General features: G+C 41.0%; 1 protein-coding gene across 2 annotated transcripts; it reads left to right on the forward strand.

Annotated features, from left to right (window-relative positions):
- Positions 1-1,837: 1,837 nt before the first annotated feature.
- On the forward strand, positions 1,838-17,672 carry LOC111601823 (hyphally regulated cell wall protein 3). Of its 2 annotated transcripts, none has more exons than XM_023318646.2 (6): positions 1,838-2,352; positions 12,511-14,031; positions 14,893-15,462; positions 15,613-16,467; positions 16,546-16,749; positions 16,825-17,672. In XM_023318646.2, exons 2-6 carry the CDS (start codon positions 12,515-12,517, stop codon positions 17,459-17,461), a joined length of 3,783 nt encoding a protein of 1,260 aa, XP_023174414.2. In that variant the 5' UTR covers positions 1,838-2,352; positions 12,511-12,514; the 3' UTR covers positions 17,462-17,672. The 2 variants fall into 2 exon arrangements, with proteins under 2 accessions (XP_023174414.2, XP_023174415.2); XM_023318647.2 differs by lacking the exon at positions 1,838-2,352 and adding an exon at positions 7,602-7,794.
- The last annotated feature ends 259 nt before the right edge of the window (positions 17,673-17,931 follow it).

Here is a 17,931-nt window from a genome sequence, read left to right on the forward strand (position 1 = left end):
GCGTAGAAACAGTAACGGCATTTTAGTTTCCACTTTGTTTTAGTCAATAGCTAGCATGCTGATCTCGAATATGTCGACAAAAGGAATAAATCTAAAGCAGCGCACAATTTGATATAATTGTTATTTATTTATATGAATAACAAATATTAATAATTATATTTATATTCTATGTTTTTTTTTTTAAATAATTAAAACAATAATTAATAACACCTTTTGTTCTTTCTTAAATTTTGTATTTGATGTGCTCTTTCGTTTTTGTTTGTTGTTAGCATACCTAGCCTGAATCAACTAAATGCCGATACTTTGTGCTAAAGTATTAAACAGTATATGCGGAAAGATGAGTGAGAGCGAGACACACAAAGACAGAAGGAGATAGATAGGAAGAGAGAAATAAACTTAATATGAGAGAGCGAGAATGAAAACAGTCGATGATTGTTGTCGGCGACGCTGTTTTGTTATTTGCGGGCGGGTGTCGATGGGCAGTTCAGCGTCAGACGCACACGATAGCGTCGTCTGATGTTGCGGTTGTGTTTGTGTGATTGACTTTTTTGCCTCTCAGCGTGTGACACATGTGCACATATATATACCTACATACATGTATACATATAATTTTTATGGTGTACACACATTAATTTTATAAATACCATTACCTTCCAATATATTTGTCATATGTACATAAAATATCCAAAGCCATACAACTATATACGTACGAAACATAGAATAGAGTATGTAACTATGTATATGTTTTGTATCGATAGATATCAAAATTATATATATATATATATATATATATATATATATATATAATTTATATATATATATATATATATATATATATATATATATATATATATAGTGCTTATATATATTCTTATTTTCTTGGCAATTTTAATCACGTCCATTTAAAATAATATATAACGTGAATGTATGTATGTATGTGCGAAATAGTTATATTAATTGATGTATAACCTTTTATGTTCGAACACTTTTAGCAAGCATCTTGTCCCACTGTGCAAAACAAAGTACAACAACAAACAAACACACTTGAAATAACTGTAAGCGATCCATGCTGTTGCTACTTCTCTTTCTGACCAAAAACAAAAACCATGTGTTTGCCACGCGTTTTGATCTGGCTGATTCGCTCTCTTACGCTGTTCACACATACACTCACGCACATACACACAAGCGATATGCCAAAAGAGCGCCATCATATGTTTTCGTATGTTCGCTGTGCTTGCGGTAGTATGCGAGCGTCAAAATCACATAAACAAGATTTTGTTTTTTTGCAATTAAAATGCAAATAATTGTGAGTGTCATTAGTGTTTAAATAAATGAAATTTGCAAAAGGCGGCAACACCAAATTCCAATGCTTAAAATTAAATAAGCTGGCTTTGCGGTTGTTGTCAGTTTACGTCAATGTGTTGACAAGTTGCAACAACAGCGTCATCAACAGCAGCAATAACAACAAACAACAGAAAGTCTGGCAGCGGGAGCGCCAACACACGCACTCTCTCTCGCTCTCAGTCACAAACACACAAAAACACTCATACACACGCAAGCAGGTACAGAGGCATAAGCAGAGCCGACTGCTACGGTAATTCTTACAGTCGCACTATGGGCAAAATTCTTATTTTATATGAATACAATCAAAAGTGATTGCAAACAATTTCAAATACTATTCTGTGTAAAATCATAATTTATATACAATATATACAATAATAAATGTTTAATTTAAAACATTAATTGAGTAGTCTGTGAGGTGAACTTGTCCCATTGTGAGTCGTAGGCGACTGCGCCGCGTTTGCCGCCTTGTGCCTTTCGTTTTGTGTTGTTTCGTTTCATTTTTCGTTCCGTTGTCGCCACAGTCAGAGTTCTGTAAATCTCATTCATTTTGCATTGTGCCTTTCAGCGCTACGGACGTGCGGTGTCGAGACAACACTTAGAAATTAATTGAACAATATTTAAATAGTAGTAAACAACAACCTTATTGCAATATCAACTAAAGTTAATGTTGATGACTTTGATTTTAGACAATGCACAGACATAAACGCTAAACATATTTTGCCTACTTGACTTTTTTTTTCATTGTTTGCTTTTTGACTTTCGCCGTCTTTGGCAAACTTTTTGTGGCGCGTTCGCGTGCAGTGTTAATTAATTGGTCGATACAACGTTCAAGAGGCAGAAGAACAACAATAACAACCAAATTCAAAAAGTGCGTAAAGAGGTTAGCAAGTGCCGCCCACAACAGAAACGAAAGAGAGCAGGAGATAAGCATAAGAATCCAAGCGCCGACGGTGACGTTGCAGCGCGAGAGAGGAACAGCGAAGCTGGCTCTGACAACAACAACAAAACGTGAGTGCAAAATACGAAATAAAAAAAGAAAATAAGCGTACAAAAATTCAATTTCATGAGAGCAATAACAAAACGTGGTGTGTCCATATTTTTTTTTATTTTTATTTATTTTTTTTTATATTGTTAATGTGTGTGTGTGCGTTTTAATACAAAAACTTGGTCACACCAACAGCCAAAAAAAGAAAACTGCTTCGTTGCAGGCAGAGTGCTGGCAGAGACGACGACCCCCGCGTCTCATTGCGGTTTGTTTTCGTTGTAAATTTGACGCCCCCTGCTGCAGTGGCCCGCAGCAGACGCGCACGCGGCGGCGGCGTCGCTGCCAGCGCATAGTCAGCAACAATTGAAATTGAAATGCAACTGCAAACGATCAGCTCTCTGGGTCGTGGTTGGGGGTGGTGTGAGGTGGTCAGCAATTATTGTCGCCCGCATTTGTACGTTTTGTTGCTACAGTGTCGTCCGGAACGATGTGCCAGTCTCGCATACTGAGAGAGCCACGCTACATTTTGTTGTTCTTTGCGTCTTTGTTATAATTTATTTGCTGCGCATAATATTCTAAAAGAATATTTTGCTTCTATTTGTATGTATGTACCTACAGACATATTATATCACCTATTTGCACACAAAGACTAATGCATGCACAGCACATGGCATACCAGTGACAGATCTGGCAAGAAAAATGTGCTTACGCATTGCATTTGCGTGTGACGTAGTATATCAGTATATTAGTGACGTCAGAACAATATGAAATTATATTTGGGTCATTTGTAACAATAAGTGAATGCATACATACGATTGGTATCATGTCGTATTCACATGCAGTTGAGTTGGAATAGAAACGGTCTATATGCTGATTAATAATTGATTTACATTCGAACTCAGAGTTAATAATGTACAGTGGCATCCTAATCGACGTCTTCGGTTTCAGTCAGTTGTTATTGTTGTTGCTGTCGTCGTCGTCGTTACGCGCTCACATTTGGCAGAACTGAAAAATGAGAGAAATGGTGTGCTTCTCTCTCAGCAAAGTCTGCGTCAGCAGGAAAATAGAAACAGAGCGACAGCGTTGCGACGTAAACGTCTGCGTTGGCGTCCCATGACGACGCCACTGCTTTGTAAATTGTTTGGTTATTTGTTATTGTTGTTGTTTTTGCGATCAGCCTTTTATGGATTTGCATTGTTATTGCGATTCGCTCTGAACTCTGCTTTTGCTTTTTTCGCGTCGTATGAGTGTATAAGAGAGTGAGAGCGCGCATTGAGAGCTGCATTAGTATTTGTTGATTCGTTTAGACGTAGCGGGGTTTGAATTTTGTGATAAAGCGACCTCGTCATTGTCTGACTTTTGCTTGAGCATCGGAGCTGCGCTCGTGAGCTTCAAATGACAGAAGAAGAAGAAGGAGAACAAGAAAAACTGTGTGCAATTAGCATGCGACAACAAAGAGAGATTATGCAATGATAAAGATAACTTAAGCTCTGTGTGCGTGTGCTTAAAAATCAATTGGAAATTTGTACAACGCCCCCATTAAAAACTAATTGAATACATATACACAAAAATATATATGAATGTGCACACAGACACAAACAAGGCATAATATTTTTGACATGACGTCTGCGAAAGGGATTGAAGGCGGCCAGTCACAGAGCGGGAGAGTGTAAGAGAATGTGAGAGGAGAAGAAAAAGAGCATCACACGCATAGGCAGGCGACGCTTTTTCTGCCCACCCACTCGGCACCAAACTAACGACGCTCCCTCGTCTCTTTCTCTGTCTGCCTCTTTTTTTGTTGACGCTATGACTTTGCACCTCACACAAGATGTGTGCGTGTGCTGTGTCGTGGTGTCAGTGTCTTTGGTGCTTTTTTTGAGAACCTTGGCAAAGGAGAGAAGCAATAGGCGGCGGTGGCGGTAGAGGCCAGCGCTGCCGCTGTCGCCACCGCATGTCTAGCGGCAGAAAAGCCAGCGCTGCCGCCACCGCATGTGGCCGCTGTTTTGTTGATTACATAAAAAATGAAAATAATTATGTATGTATGCATTTAGCTCGCACAGTACTTATGTATATATGTACATACACAGACATATATACACACAAAAGCAGTAGCAAAAAAGAACTTTGTATTGTTAGCGCGATAAGATATACATATGTATGTACATACATAGTCATATATGTATATGTAGACGAGCATGTGTGTGTGTGCACTTGTGTGGCTGTGTGTCTGAAGCAACAACAATAACAATACGAACGATGCGCAAAATGCAAACAAAACTAAGAAACTAAAAAAATAACAGAAACAGCGCAGCAGCAGAGGCAACCGGCGTGTATGCTCTGTTATACAACAACAGTAATAAAAACAAAAACAACGACTATAACAACAGCTATAAGGCAACTGAAATTTGACAACAAAACGAACTAAGCAAAACACTTGAGCACTTGAACATACCCTTTTTTGGTGCATGCGACAAAAATATCAATACGAAAAAAAAAACAAGCTATCAAATTCCAATACTTTCTAACAATTTTAATGTTAAATTATAAATAAATTTAGAAAAATTAAAATTGGTTTACTTTGTGAAATGACAGAAAACGTTCCTAAAAAGACTGCATAATAAAATAGCTGTTATTACATTTGATCTAGATAAGCTTGATGAACATCTAACACATACAATTCGTATGTACATACAATTATATATATACATACATATATGTAAATATGCTTATTTGTATGCAGATTAGTGGATCAACACTTATTTTCCGGATGTAAACCCGTGTACATAATCCATTTACTAATTCATTCTCTCTCTACCCAGTCAGTTCCAGTTATGAGCTGGTTTTTATAACACCGATGATCTCCATGCAGATTAATTTATATATATATACATATATATATATATATATATATATATATATATATATATATATATATATATATATATATATATATATATATACGATAGATAGATATATAGTCAGTAAGTAGTTCAGTTTGTTGTAGTTCAGTTGTTCCTGCATTGAATTATTTCCAATGTGCTAATTGACTGAAAACGTTTATCGCGCTCTGTTTTTCTTTCTCTCTGTCTCTCTCGAGTAAGTTGATTAAAGAGCGACAAGAAACCAACGAATTTTATACCTTTAAAAAAAAAAAGAAAAAGAAAAATGTGATTTATATGTTGAAGGTTTGTTCAATCTTGTTGCTAACCAAGCAGAGAATCATTTGAAGAAAAAACTTATGCTGCTTTGTGCGGAGCCATTTTAAGTAACATAAAAGGAACATATACGTTTTTTGTTAACTACTTAATAAATACATAAATAAATAACCAAATGAAAAATAAGTTTTTATAGATGGATAAATCTGCAGGTAACAACTGAATATAAAATGTCATTTGACATCTTTGTCGGGTGGACAATTATGCTCCTTTACGATTAGATGGTTATGATTTTTTGTTACTTTAACGGTTAATATAATCGATCCTCAAAGCTTTGATGTTTCTACTTCGTTATGTTCTGTTATCAGCAGTATTTGTTGTTGTTTTTGGTGCTGCAGATGTATTTTTTTGCTATATTTAGGTTTATTAATTGTGGTTGACCCAATTTGTTTTTGTGACAGCAATTGGCTTAGCCAAAAAAAAAACACATACACGCACTCGCAAAGGTTTATTTTTTGAACAACGAAATCAATTGAAATTGAAAATTGCCCAAGAACTGTCACTCAAAGGATAGTGTAAAGAGCGACGGGGACTGTGTGGAAGGGACCAGCGCTGCATTCCTCTCACTTCGGCGCTTGACAACAGAGCAGCAGTCACGAAAGCAAAGGCAAATACAAAATCTACTATGAATTCAACCAACGCAACGCAAAGCGCGTGCTCTCTAAATGCCAAAGCAAAAATAAAAAGAAAAACAAAATCAAAATACAAAAACAAAACGATAACAACAAAGATGTGCTTATTTTTAGTTGACGATTTTGTTTGATGCGCTTTTTTTAGTTTTCGTCGCGCCTGCTGCTTGTGCTGTTGCTGCTACTGCTGTGATTGCAGTTTTTCCTCCCTCCCTTGCGCAGCGGCCCAAAAAAGCCGGCAAAAGTTCATTCCGCTCTCAGTCTGACGAACGCGTGCTCTCTTTTTCCTTCTCCGTCTCTCTTCCATTCCATTGCTCTCTTTTTATATGACACTCCATCTGTCGCTTTCGTTTGCTTTGTTTTTGTTTTGTGCGTAAATAAAATGAATATAATAATTTATTTTTAACAAAGAGAGTCCAAAGAGGAAGAAGCTGCAGAAAAGACAATGCCGTTTTTCAATTTTCCTTTCCGCCTGGCTAAAATTAAATATGCTAAATACAACTACAACAACAAGTATATATGCTTGCGCTGCATTTGGCCGAGCTTTTGCTGCCGCTGCTTGCGTTGTTGTTATTATACTGTTAGCTTTTTCTGATTTCATTTTGTTGCTTTAGCTTTTTGGCTTCTTGTATTTCCTGCTGCGACCGCTATTAAGCGACGCTATAGTTGTTTTGATGCGTTGGCAGCGCACGTGTTGACGCCAGCGTCTTAGTTACCACCTTTCAGTAAGTACGTTAATTATTTATTAATTAATTAAACAAATTTGAGTTAATTCAGCTAAGTCTCAACATAGAACATCAACAATATGGTTTTTTGTGTCTCATATATTTATAAACAATTGTAATCAACATGAAGAGAGTATCAAAGCTTAATTCATTCTCCCCCTCAAGCTTACCCATGAATGCTCTGTCTCTTTCCTCCTCTGTCTCTCTCTGTATCTTTCAATTGAGTCACGCAAGGGCCTTACCCAAACAGCTGTTTGTTGTGCTTTTGTTGCGGGTCTGATCCTTTGAGTAAAGCACAACAAAAATAGTTTGTAAAACTCGTCAATAAGGTCGACACCGCTGCTGACGCTGCCGTCGTTTGTTTTGTTGTTGCTGCTGCTGCTGCCCAGCTTTCAATAAATGGCAATGTCATGCGCCAACGCTCTTACACACACACACAAACATACAGATATATACGTAAAGCACAAACAGCAGCGGCGTCTATCTGTTATTATGCTCTCTCATACTGTATGGTTGTCAAATCTAGCTTTCTTGTTGTTGTTTACGACGCGCTTTTGACTTTGTGTGTTGCATGCCGGCTCTCTCCCACATTGCAAACTTACGTGCTTTGTTACGTTTGCGCTCGCGAGCGTATATGTTTGTGTGCATGTGTGTGTGTGGGGCTCGTTTCGGCATTTCATTTGCTGGTGCTGCCGCCGTTTCGCTTCATTCGTTTGTCTGCTCGCGTGCTTTACAGTTCAAATTGTGCGAGGCCTCAGTATAAAAGGCGAAATTACAAAATTTCAGATATCATTTCTTAGCTAAAATAATTAAATAAATAAATAAATTAAAAAGAGTTCAATAAATTGTTGTGTGCCAAATGTTTAGAAAACATTGTCAGTTCTTCTAGTGCAAAGGTATGTGGATCACTTCCAACAACAAAAGGTGCCATATATACATATACATATGCATATGTTAAAGTGTGTGTGCGTGTGTACGTCAGTGGGCACAGGAACGTGAGCTTAAGCGAAGAGAAGTAAGAGAGAGCATTCAAAGTGAGAGTCATGGATACGAAAAACAATAAAAAAAATATACAATGATTTGCCATAGTCGGTTTTACATATGTTTACACTATTTTTTTTTCTTCTAATCGGTGTCTCGATTTCATAATCCGCATGCTAGAAATATACGAATTTCGCTAAAAACCAACGAAAAGTATAAAAATACATAGAAAAATAATAAAAACCACGTTGAACAGTTAACGTGTGTGTGTTTTTGTGTTGAAGGGAGGGAGAGAGCGAGCAGCGCTGTCGCTGCCGTTGTGTGCGTATGTGGAAGAGTGAAAGCTCGCACTTAAAGAGAGCAGTGAGCTGAGCAGCAGAGCGTTTCATTTTTTTTTTAGTATTTGTGTATGAATTTAAAGTAAAAGAAATACAACTTTTATTTTATGCAAGGAAAATAGAAGAAATTGAATAATATTTTTTTTATCCATATAAATATTTTTTAATTTTTACTTAAAGCTAAAGTGTTGTTTAGAAACAACAATGAAAACAATAACACTTACCCTGTCTCGCTCTCACACACGCAGACAGTGAACTAAGAGAACAACAACACATTCAAAGCGGCCTTGTCACCGCTATGTGTTTCTGTCTCCATCAGACGTTCGTTTACTTATTTATTTATTCATTTTTAAAATTGTTTTTATTTTTGTTACTTATTTTTTTTTTGATAAGTTTTCTTAATATTTTTGCGTATTTTGCTATATTTTCTACTATATATCTACCAGTTGTTTATCTGTTGTAAACGACTATGTGAGTGTGTGTGTGTGTGCGTTGCTGTATATTTATTTCTTTTTCTTATGTCTGTCTGCCTGCCTGCCTGCATATGTAGCGTATACGTAATATACAATTGTGCGACCCAACTTGAAGTCATCACACAGACACGCACAAATAGCCGTGTATATATGTACATATGGGTATGTACATATATATAGACTCAAAACTCACACATTATATATACACATATACAGCGAGCTGTTTGCATGGGGGTTACGTATACGCCGCGTGGTCGCCGACAATTTTTCGTTGTTTGTTGTCTACTTTAGCTAAAGCTCGAGAAAATTCTAAACTACTACCACACGTGTGTGTGTGTGTGTGTGTGTTAGTAAAAAGTAAACACAATTACACCAGATAAATACCTAATTAAAAGCGAACAGTACATCAAACTATATTAAAATAAAAAAACTAGTAAAACAAAAAAAATTATATATGTATGTGTATATATAGTGTATATATAGCTTAGAACTTTTGAATTTTTATTAAATTAATTTAAGTTTGTATTCTGGCATTTTTTATTACACTTAATTTCAATAATTTTTGTTTATATTTCACCAACATACACACACTCACACATAGACAAGTACAGTACAACGTTTGGGAATGGGAGAGCGGGAGCGCATGTCATTGGACGCCATTAAAAGCTCTCAAAAAATGCTTGGCCAGCTGTTGTTGTTAAAAGTGTTGTTTTTGTTGTTGGCGGCGTCGGCGGCGGCGCTGCCGGAAATATGCAAAGCTCGCTCTACCTCGCGTGTGCGCTCTCTTCATCTCTTCCTCGCTCGTTCGCTCTCTTTTTTATTTGATTACGTGAACTGTTTTGCTATTTGTTATTATTTATTTAGAGAGCGATCGAAATGGCATCAGATAAACGAAGCAACAACAAAGCAACAGTGTTGCGCCTTCTCTTCTATTTGCTTTGTTTTGCTTTGGTCATGTCCTACTCTCCCTCATCTTCCTCTTCCTCATCCTCTCTTATTATTATTATTATTATCCATTAATATGTGTTTGTCATTGTGACAAACCCGCAGCCGACTGCCCCCATAACCCACCCCCTCTGCTGATTGTCTCACGTTTTTTCACTCTTTCGATTTAGTGTTGATTATTTAAAGAGGAAGCAGTTAATTTACGCATATCCCTTAAAACATACTTTTAAATGGGACAACAAAAACAACGGTACTTAATTGTGTTTGATATTGTGGTTTTTATGTGATTAGCAGCGGTTAAAGTTGTATTTATATTTATGTGTATGAATCATCTACACAAGTACAAAGCGCGTGTTATAAGCAGCAGCAGGTACAGTTTAACCAATCGTATTTTACTCTTCCGTGCTGCTGCTTCTTCCCTGACGCCCACATAACAATAATAATAACATGAACAACATAAGCAGAACAACAAAAGTATAATAACAACAACAGCGCAGCAGCTGCAGTAAAAGCAGCATAGAAAGGTCCATAGGTCACACAACAGAAAGTGAACAGCCGGCAGGCAGCGCTGCAGCAGAAGCAGTTGACGTTTCTAGAACGAAAAACTGACAACTGACGCGGCTACGTTGTCGGCAGCGAAGCGCAAAAGCTACGGCTACAACGGCTATTCTTTTCTTTGCGACACTCTTCTATTCGCATTCTCTTGCATTTAACTGAGCTAAGCCTGAAAAACTGCGACGTTTGGCTTGCGCTTGAAAAATAAACAAACACATAATGTAAAGCAGATAAACAACAGAGAGTCGGCCAGAGAGAGAGAGAGAGAGAGAGAGAGAGAGAGAGAAAGAAAAAAAGAGAGACTAACAACGAGCTGTCATTTCTTTGTTTTTGGCACACGTCACAACCGCGGCTCAAATAACTTGCAATATATACACTAGGGTGTATATGCGTATGTTTGCTTGTGTTGAAATTGCAATATTATAACTATATGCAAACGTATAATGGTTTTGTATATTGTGTGTATGTGTGTCTCTTTTAGCTAATTAGGTAAACACACACACATACACATACATACATTGCTTAGAAGGAGAGCCAGCCTAACCAAAACCACGTTGTCGTTTGCCCAAACGCTGACGTCGGCGTCGTTCGGCTCTCTCGTGCGACGCTACTGTGCAAATTAACGTTGTTGCTGTATTTTGTTTATAAAAAGTTGCCAAGACAACGACGGAAACTTTCAAAATTGCGTCGCAAGCTTTATTTTCTAGTTTGTTTGTGTTTTCGCAGTCAGCCTTCCAGCAACAATAACAAGAACAACAGCTGTGAAGTGCTGCTCCGCTATGTGCGTCCATTATTTTGGCATGCGACTGTAAAGCGACTATTGTATGGCGCTTAAACTCTTGTTGTCGCCGTCTTTGTTGTTATTGAGCTTTTGCTTTTGCTTTTACATTGCTGTTCGTTTCGCGTATCGTTTGTTTTGACTCGCCGTCTTTGTTGTGGCGCGCTCGTTTTACTGTTCTTTTGTTGTTGTCACAGTAATTTTGTTGGTGGCCAATAAAAATCAATAAATAATACACTTACAGTGCTGTCCCTTACGGCATTTAATGCGGACATGTGTAGCTATTTATTTAATTAATCAGCTCTAACTGTGAGAGAAACGTGTGCTTAACTGTACCACATTTATTTAAATACCAGAAATATGAATTAGTCATTGATACAATATCCTTTGATATTGCCTCGCTCGCTCACTCGCTCGCTCTCAGCTTGAACAAGAGATATTACTGTTGTAGCTATAACTTAAATGCAAAATGCTGATAAGATAATTCTACAATAAACACACCTAGCCATCTAGAAAGAGAGGAGATGAAGAGCGTAAACAACAATTTTCAGGCATACAGCACACACACAAATAAATATACAAACGCAAAGCGACGCTCGCAACAAAACAGCCGAAAAAAGTAAAAAAGTATAACAAATACAAATACAAATACAATTTCTAGTAGCAGGTGAACGCAAGCTGTCGGCGTCTCAGCCGGCGTCGCAGCCACTCATCAAGCCATAAAGACGGCAAAAACTACACGCGTAAATTAGAAGCAATAAAAAAATGCTGTTGGAAAATAAAAATAATGCAAAAAGCAACGCACAAATAGAAACAAATACAAACAAAATACACACGCACACATACATACACAAAATGGTGGCCCGGGCGGCTGGTGATGATTGCGTAAAGCGTTTAGCATTTAACTTAAAAATGTGGCCACTTTTCAAAACAAGAAAGGAGAGAGGAACAGCGTGTGTGAGAGAGGGAGAGAGAGATAGTGCGTGTGCATGTTATTGTGCTTGTGCTTGTGATTGTGCTTGTGTGAGTATTAGTGGCAATATTACTTATTATCGGCGGGGTAATTGAAATGGGGCACAGTGGTGCTGACAGCGCATTGAGGTATGCAATAAAAAAAAATGAAGGACGCCGATAAAAAATAACAAGAAATAGAAGAAGCGCAAGACACATGCGTGTGTCTTTTATATTTACTGATTTGATAAGCAATCGCTAATTGGAAAATAACACTTGATTATGAGTTGAATTCTTCGCTTTTAAATTGCCTTCACGTTTAGCCTCTGCAGACATCGATGTATCGATATGTATCGATTGTTGGCTGCATATTTTGATATTTTTGAGAACTTGATGTGATCACTTCAGACTTATCTCCCTCAATTTTGTCTCTTGTATGATGGTATAAATGATATATGGTGTACGATATCTGTCCGATATAGGCTATATAATGAAACTACAGTTAGATATCCGTGATTCGGTTTAAGTTAAAGCTTTAACTTTGTTTAGCTGAATTTCGGTAATCAACTTCTCTTCTGACCTTTGTTGCAGGAGCATGTCAACAGATAATCCCACACAGCTGTTAACGACGCACGATTTGAGCCAGTTGCGTGGGCAACTGCAGACGGCAGCAGCCGCAACGAGCGCCGCCGTGGTGGCAGCAGCAGCAGCTGCTGCACACGGCTACCACAGCGTGGCAGGCACAGCGGCCGCAGCGCCGCCATCAAACGGACACGGACTAGGACTGGGACTGGGACTTGGACACGGACACAGCCACGGCCACGGCCACGCCCACATGAATTCCAACTCAAAGTACCTACTGTTGCGGCCCAATGGCGGCAGCTTCACGGCATATGAGAATGCCACGCAGGCGGGCAACGCGTCGTCGGCAGCGGCAGCAGCCGCTGGCAATATAGTGGTGCTTGCCACAGAGCAATTGGAGCTTAGTGCGGCGGATGCTTTGACCGCGTCAGGCGCAGCTGCTGATGATGATGAGCTGCGTCCCTTGTCCTGGCTGAATGAGAGCAATCTGATCAAAGGCATTGTGACCACAACAACAACGTCTGCTGCCGCAGCAGCAGCAGTGAAACGCGGTGGTGTTGCAGTGGCGCTCAAATCGTCGCCAACAACAACGGCCACAGCGACAACAACCACAACAGCCGGAGCAGCAGCTGCAGCAACAGCAGCATCAGCTGCAGCAGCCACACCAGAGCCTTACAACATTTGCCTAGTGAACGATATAATCGAGGAACTGTCACACAGCGATGCCAACGAACAGCATCAGCTGTCGCAGTCACCCGCCGTCTATAGGACCACAACGGTGCACAAGGGACCCAGCGGCACAACCACCGTGGTGGAGTACAAAGCAGCCAGCAGCAAACCGAATGCCACAGCAGCGGGTGCAACAGTCGCTGGTGCCTTTATGCCGCGTGTTGCCGGCAACACTTTCATGCCCGCAACAACAGCAACTGACAAACAGCAGCAGCAGCAGCAGTCGCAAATCTTTGTCAGCAGCAATGGTACGAATGGAACAGCTAGCTATAAATCCACTGGGAATACCACAACGCATCATCCGCACAAGAAATATCTGCGCGAAAAGATGAACGTGCATGTGGATCACAGCAACAACAACATCACCAACAACAATAACAACAGCAGCAGCAGCAGCAGCAGCAACAACAACACCAGTAGCACCACCGTCGCCAACAACAATATCAGCCATGTGGTGGCTTCAACCGTTACCGTGGTCAGCTCGCCCGCCTCCTCAAACAATTCGACGCTCAGCTCATGCTCCGCCTCGGGCTCCTCGACGGCGGCCGTCAATGGGGGCAACAGTCCAGTGCCGAAATCGAACAGCTTCAATGCAGTATTCGATGCCGTCAACTACTCAACGCCCAATAGCAGCAGCAGCAGCAGCAACACCACCGCCACAGCCTCCGCCACCACCACCAACAGCAGCAGCAGCAACAGCAACAGCAACAACACCAGCGAACAACACACAACGCCACAATCGGTGGTTAGCACCACAACGTTGCCACCTGGCTACAGTTTTGTTACCGCTCCACATGTTATGTAAGTTGCATATTTTAATCATCTTTGAAGTGGCTTTTAACAATTTATTTTGTTTGGCAGAGTGACAAAGAGAGGTGGAGCGATGGAAAGAGAGAGATAGAGATAGAGATAGAGATAGAGATAGAGATAGAGATAGAGATAGAGATAGAGATAGAGATAGAGATAGAGATAGAGATAGAGATAGAGATAGAGATAGAGATAGAGATAGAGATAGAGATAGAGATAGAGATAGAGATAGAGATAGAAAAAGAGCCGAAAAATGATTGGCTTTTTGCTTTGTTCGCATTCGTAAACGTTTTAGTGACTCTCAGAGGAACAGAGAGGGAGATAGGAAAAAGCGAGAAAGAGTTAGAGAGAGAGAGATGCAGACTTAGATGAAGAAGAGAGAGAGGGAGGTAGGGAGTCTGTCAGTTTACACTTTTTGGCTTTGTTTGCATTCGTCGCTGGTTTTGAAGCTATTTCGCTCTTCTTCAGACCGGAACTGTTCTTAATCTCTCTCTCTCTCTCTCTCTCTCTCTCTCTCTCTCTCTCTCTCTCTCTCTCTCCTCCCTCTCCCCCACTCTATGCAGTCTCTTCCGTTCGATCTTTGTCTGCCTCTTAATCGCGAGTTTCGTCTTGAATCTGGTCTTTCACTCGTTATAAAGGTGTGAAGAGGAAAGGCTTTCATTGTTATGAATGAATTAGTTTCCTTGTTAACATTCTGAAAAAGTTGCCAACAATTTTTATTTGATTGCCGTCTCGTTCGCACTTGCCCATCTCTTGCCATTTTGAAGTAGTTTTTATGGTTTAAATTGCTCTTTAATAATAATAAATTTAAATGAAATTGAATCGATATTTTGTTTCTTCTCTTTGTATGCCCAGGTCACAACAGCCCGCCAATATTTCCTCACCGGAGACGCCGCCAGGTGCGGCTCTTTTGCCACCTGTCACCTACTACAGTGCGGTGCAGCCGCGAACCGGTGTGCTGCAGTTGTCGGTGACGCCGCCGCCGCCGTCCATGACGCCTACGGCGGTGCACAATGGTTCTGGTTCCGGTTCCGGTTCCGGCTCCGTTTCGACTGGTTCCGCTTCCGGCATTGCCAATCTGCGCAGCCCCAACAGCTATGCCAGCTACGACAACGAGGACTCGCTCAAGGAGTTCGACATTGGCCTGGGCAATGGGGCACGCATGCACACGAGCACGCCTCAATATCAATCAATGTCCAAAGCCAACGGTAACAATAACAACAACAACAATAACAGCAGCAGCAACAACAACAACAACAATTCAGCTACATACGGCAGCTCCGGCCCTGGCAACAACAACAACAATAACAACAACAACAGCAGCAGCAACAACAGCAGCAGCACGCCCCAAAAGCAAAAGCATCCCAACAATGTGCCATATGATCCATACGTGCATACAAACAATAAGCCGCCATATAGCTTTAGGTAAGATTTGAAGCTGGAGTCTAAAGAACGAGTTCCGTGATTAGTGAAGTATTTGGTTCCATTGCTTTTAGCAGCAATATTAAATTGACAATTTGCCGAACTTATCTTCGAGCTTAACTAACATTTCCCATGCACTTTACGCTCTTGCAGTTCCTTGATCTTCATGGCCATTGAGGACTCGAATGAGAAGGCGTTGCCTGTTAAGGAGATTTACGCGTGGATCGTGCAGCATTTTCCCTACTTCAAGTCAGCGCCCAATGGCTGGAAGAACAGCGTGCGGCACAATCTGTCGCTGAACAAGAGTTTCGTCAAGGTGGAGAAGGCGCCCAACATGGGAAAAGGCTCGCTGTGGCGCGTTGAGCCGCAGCAGCGACCAAATCTGATGCAGGCTCTCAACCGTTCGCCCTACTTCCCCAACTCGGCCGTTGACAAGATAAGTCCGATGCTTAAGAGCCCCAATGGCCATGCTGGTGGCGTTGCTGGCGGCGCTGGCAGCATTGCTGGCTACGATAGCTTGGATGGTACTGCTCATGTTTCAGTGGCGTCTACAACGCCCGCCAAGGGCATTGGCGGCTTGGCCAATGGCAATGGCAGCGGCAGCGGCAGCCAGGCTGCCACGTCCAATGGCAGCACAGGACCGGCGCCTGCTGGCGGCAATCATCCCCGCTTCGATCCGAAGCTATTTCCTAATCTGTCCAAGGCATTTCGCAATATCGAGGAGCCGCACTACATGGGCGATGCTGTGGACGAGGAGCTGTCGGTGGACTATGCATCTAACAACAACAACAACAATAAGTACAACTATGCGAATGGATCTGGTAATGTTGTAGTAGCAGCACCAGCTGGACCTGGAGCTGGTGCTGGCTCTGTTGCCATTAGTGCCGTAAATTTCGAGCGGTTGGCCCGTGACTGCGGCGCCGATAGCATCGATGATGTCCATGCGGCTGCGGCGATGCTTTTCCTTAAGCATGGCTCAAAAGCCTTCCTTGATAGCTTTCACAACGGGTAAGTTGCGTGAGTTATTCGTCAACGGTCAACTAATCAGAGGATTGCTCTTCTCTCTCTCTTTCTCTGTCTCTATAGTGCTCCAGTGATAACCAGTTCTCCTAGCGAGGATCACACCTATTCGGCTGGCGGCAATAGCAATGCAGACAGTGGGGCTTCGACACCTCTGATCAATGGCAACGGCAATGGCCAAAATGTACAGCAGACACAACAGAGTGTTGGCCATGGCGGCGACAGCAATTGTGCCAGCTCCGATGCGGCCTACGACAGCAGCGAGGAGAAGTAAGAGTCGAGTGGACTTTAAATAGTATGAGCTTATCTTTAAACCTTCTTCTCTTTTGAATTCTGTTTGCTTAGTCATAATATCACGCCCGAGGAGCTGGCCGATCAGCAGCGACATCGCGATGGTGTTGATGCTCTGCTCTCCCTTTCGCGCTCCTCAATTGTGGAGTGCGGCTCGTCGACGACCACGACCCACTATCATAGCAATGGCAGCAGTGGCAGCAGCCACGGCTCGCCGCACAAACGTGCCTCCAGTCGCAGCATCGAGGAGGAGAAATGGCAGCACCTCGAGCTGCAATATCAGCATCAGCAGCAGCCGCAGAACACCGGCGTCTATACAAATGGCAGCGGCAGTAAAATGGCATTACTCAGCAGCGCTGCTGCCAATGTAGCTGCTGCCGGGGCGTCTGCTCAGCAGCAGCAACAACAGCAGCAGCAGCAACAGCAACAGCTGCAGCAGCAACAGCAGCAGCAAAGGCCGCTCTACGATGAGCCATACAATGCAAACGTTGCGACGGGCAACAATGCGTCCAACTTGTATTTGTCCAGTATAAGCTGTCTGCCAAATGGTGGAGGTGCCGTCTCTGGTAATGGGCAATCCATGCTGTCGCTAAGCGCTGCTATGGTAAATTCCGCGCCAGCCAAGAGCAAAGGAAAGCCTCTGCGTGGAGTGCGTACCAAAATCAAGCGAAAAGCCAATTGGATGCGGTGAATATGGCGCAAAGCTGGCGGCCGACTGTAGAGAGATCTATATCGCTATGTTTTCTCTCTGTCTGCTGAACTGGCACACAACAAAAACACACACACTAGTTTCCTCACCATGCTGCTCGCACCATTTGTTGTCTCTTTCTAAAGCGATTTCTGTACAATGCGTAGCATTTAGTCAAATGTTTTGGTTTTAATCCAATTTCAATTTTAATATTTACCCATTCTCTGTGTTTATTATTATTATAATTATTATTATTATTTTTTTTTTGTTATCGATGATACATTTTTTTCTTGATTATAATATATATAAATATGTATATGAATATATATGTATGTATATATATAAATATATATATATGTATATATATATATTTATTATTTAATGATTATTATTATTTTTTTAAAATCCATTTTTTAGTAGCTTAATTTTAGATGTTAATTTTTTATATTCGACTTGATTGTTGGCCATTATAT

The sequence above is a fragment of the Drosophila hydei genome, unplaced genomic scaffold (genome assembly GCF_003285905.1).
Source record: "Drosophila hydei strain 15085-1641.00,03,60 unplaced genomic scaffold, DhydRS2 tig00000232-arrow-arrow-pilon, whole genome shotgun sequence".
NCBI classification, from domain to species: Eukaryota; Metazoa; Arthropoda; class Insecta; order Diptera; family Drosophilidae; genus Drosophila; species Drosophila hydei.

Coding starts and splice junctions, on each gene's coding strand:
- LOC111601823 (XM_023318646.2), top strand. CDS start 12,515: ATGTCAACAGATAATCCCACACAGCTGTTAACGACGCACGATTTGAGC. Junction 14,032..14,892: donor GTTACCGCTCCACATGTTAT/GTAAGTTGCATA, acceptor TTGTATGCCCAG/GTCACAACAGCCCGCCAATA. Junction 16,468..16,545: donor CTTGATAGCTTTCACAACGG/GTAAGTTGCGTG, acceptor CTGTCTCTATAG/TGCTCCAGTGATAACCAGTT.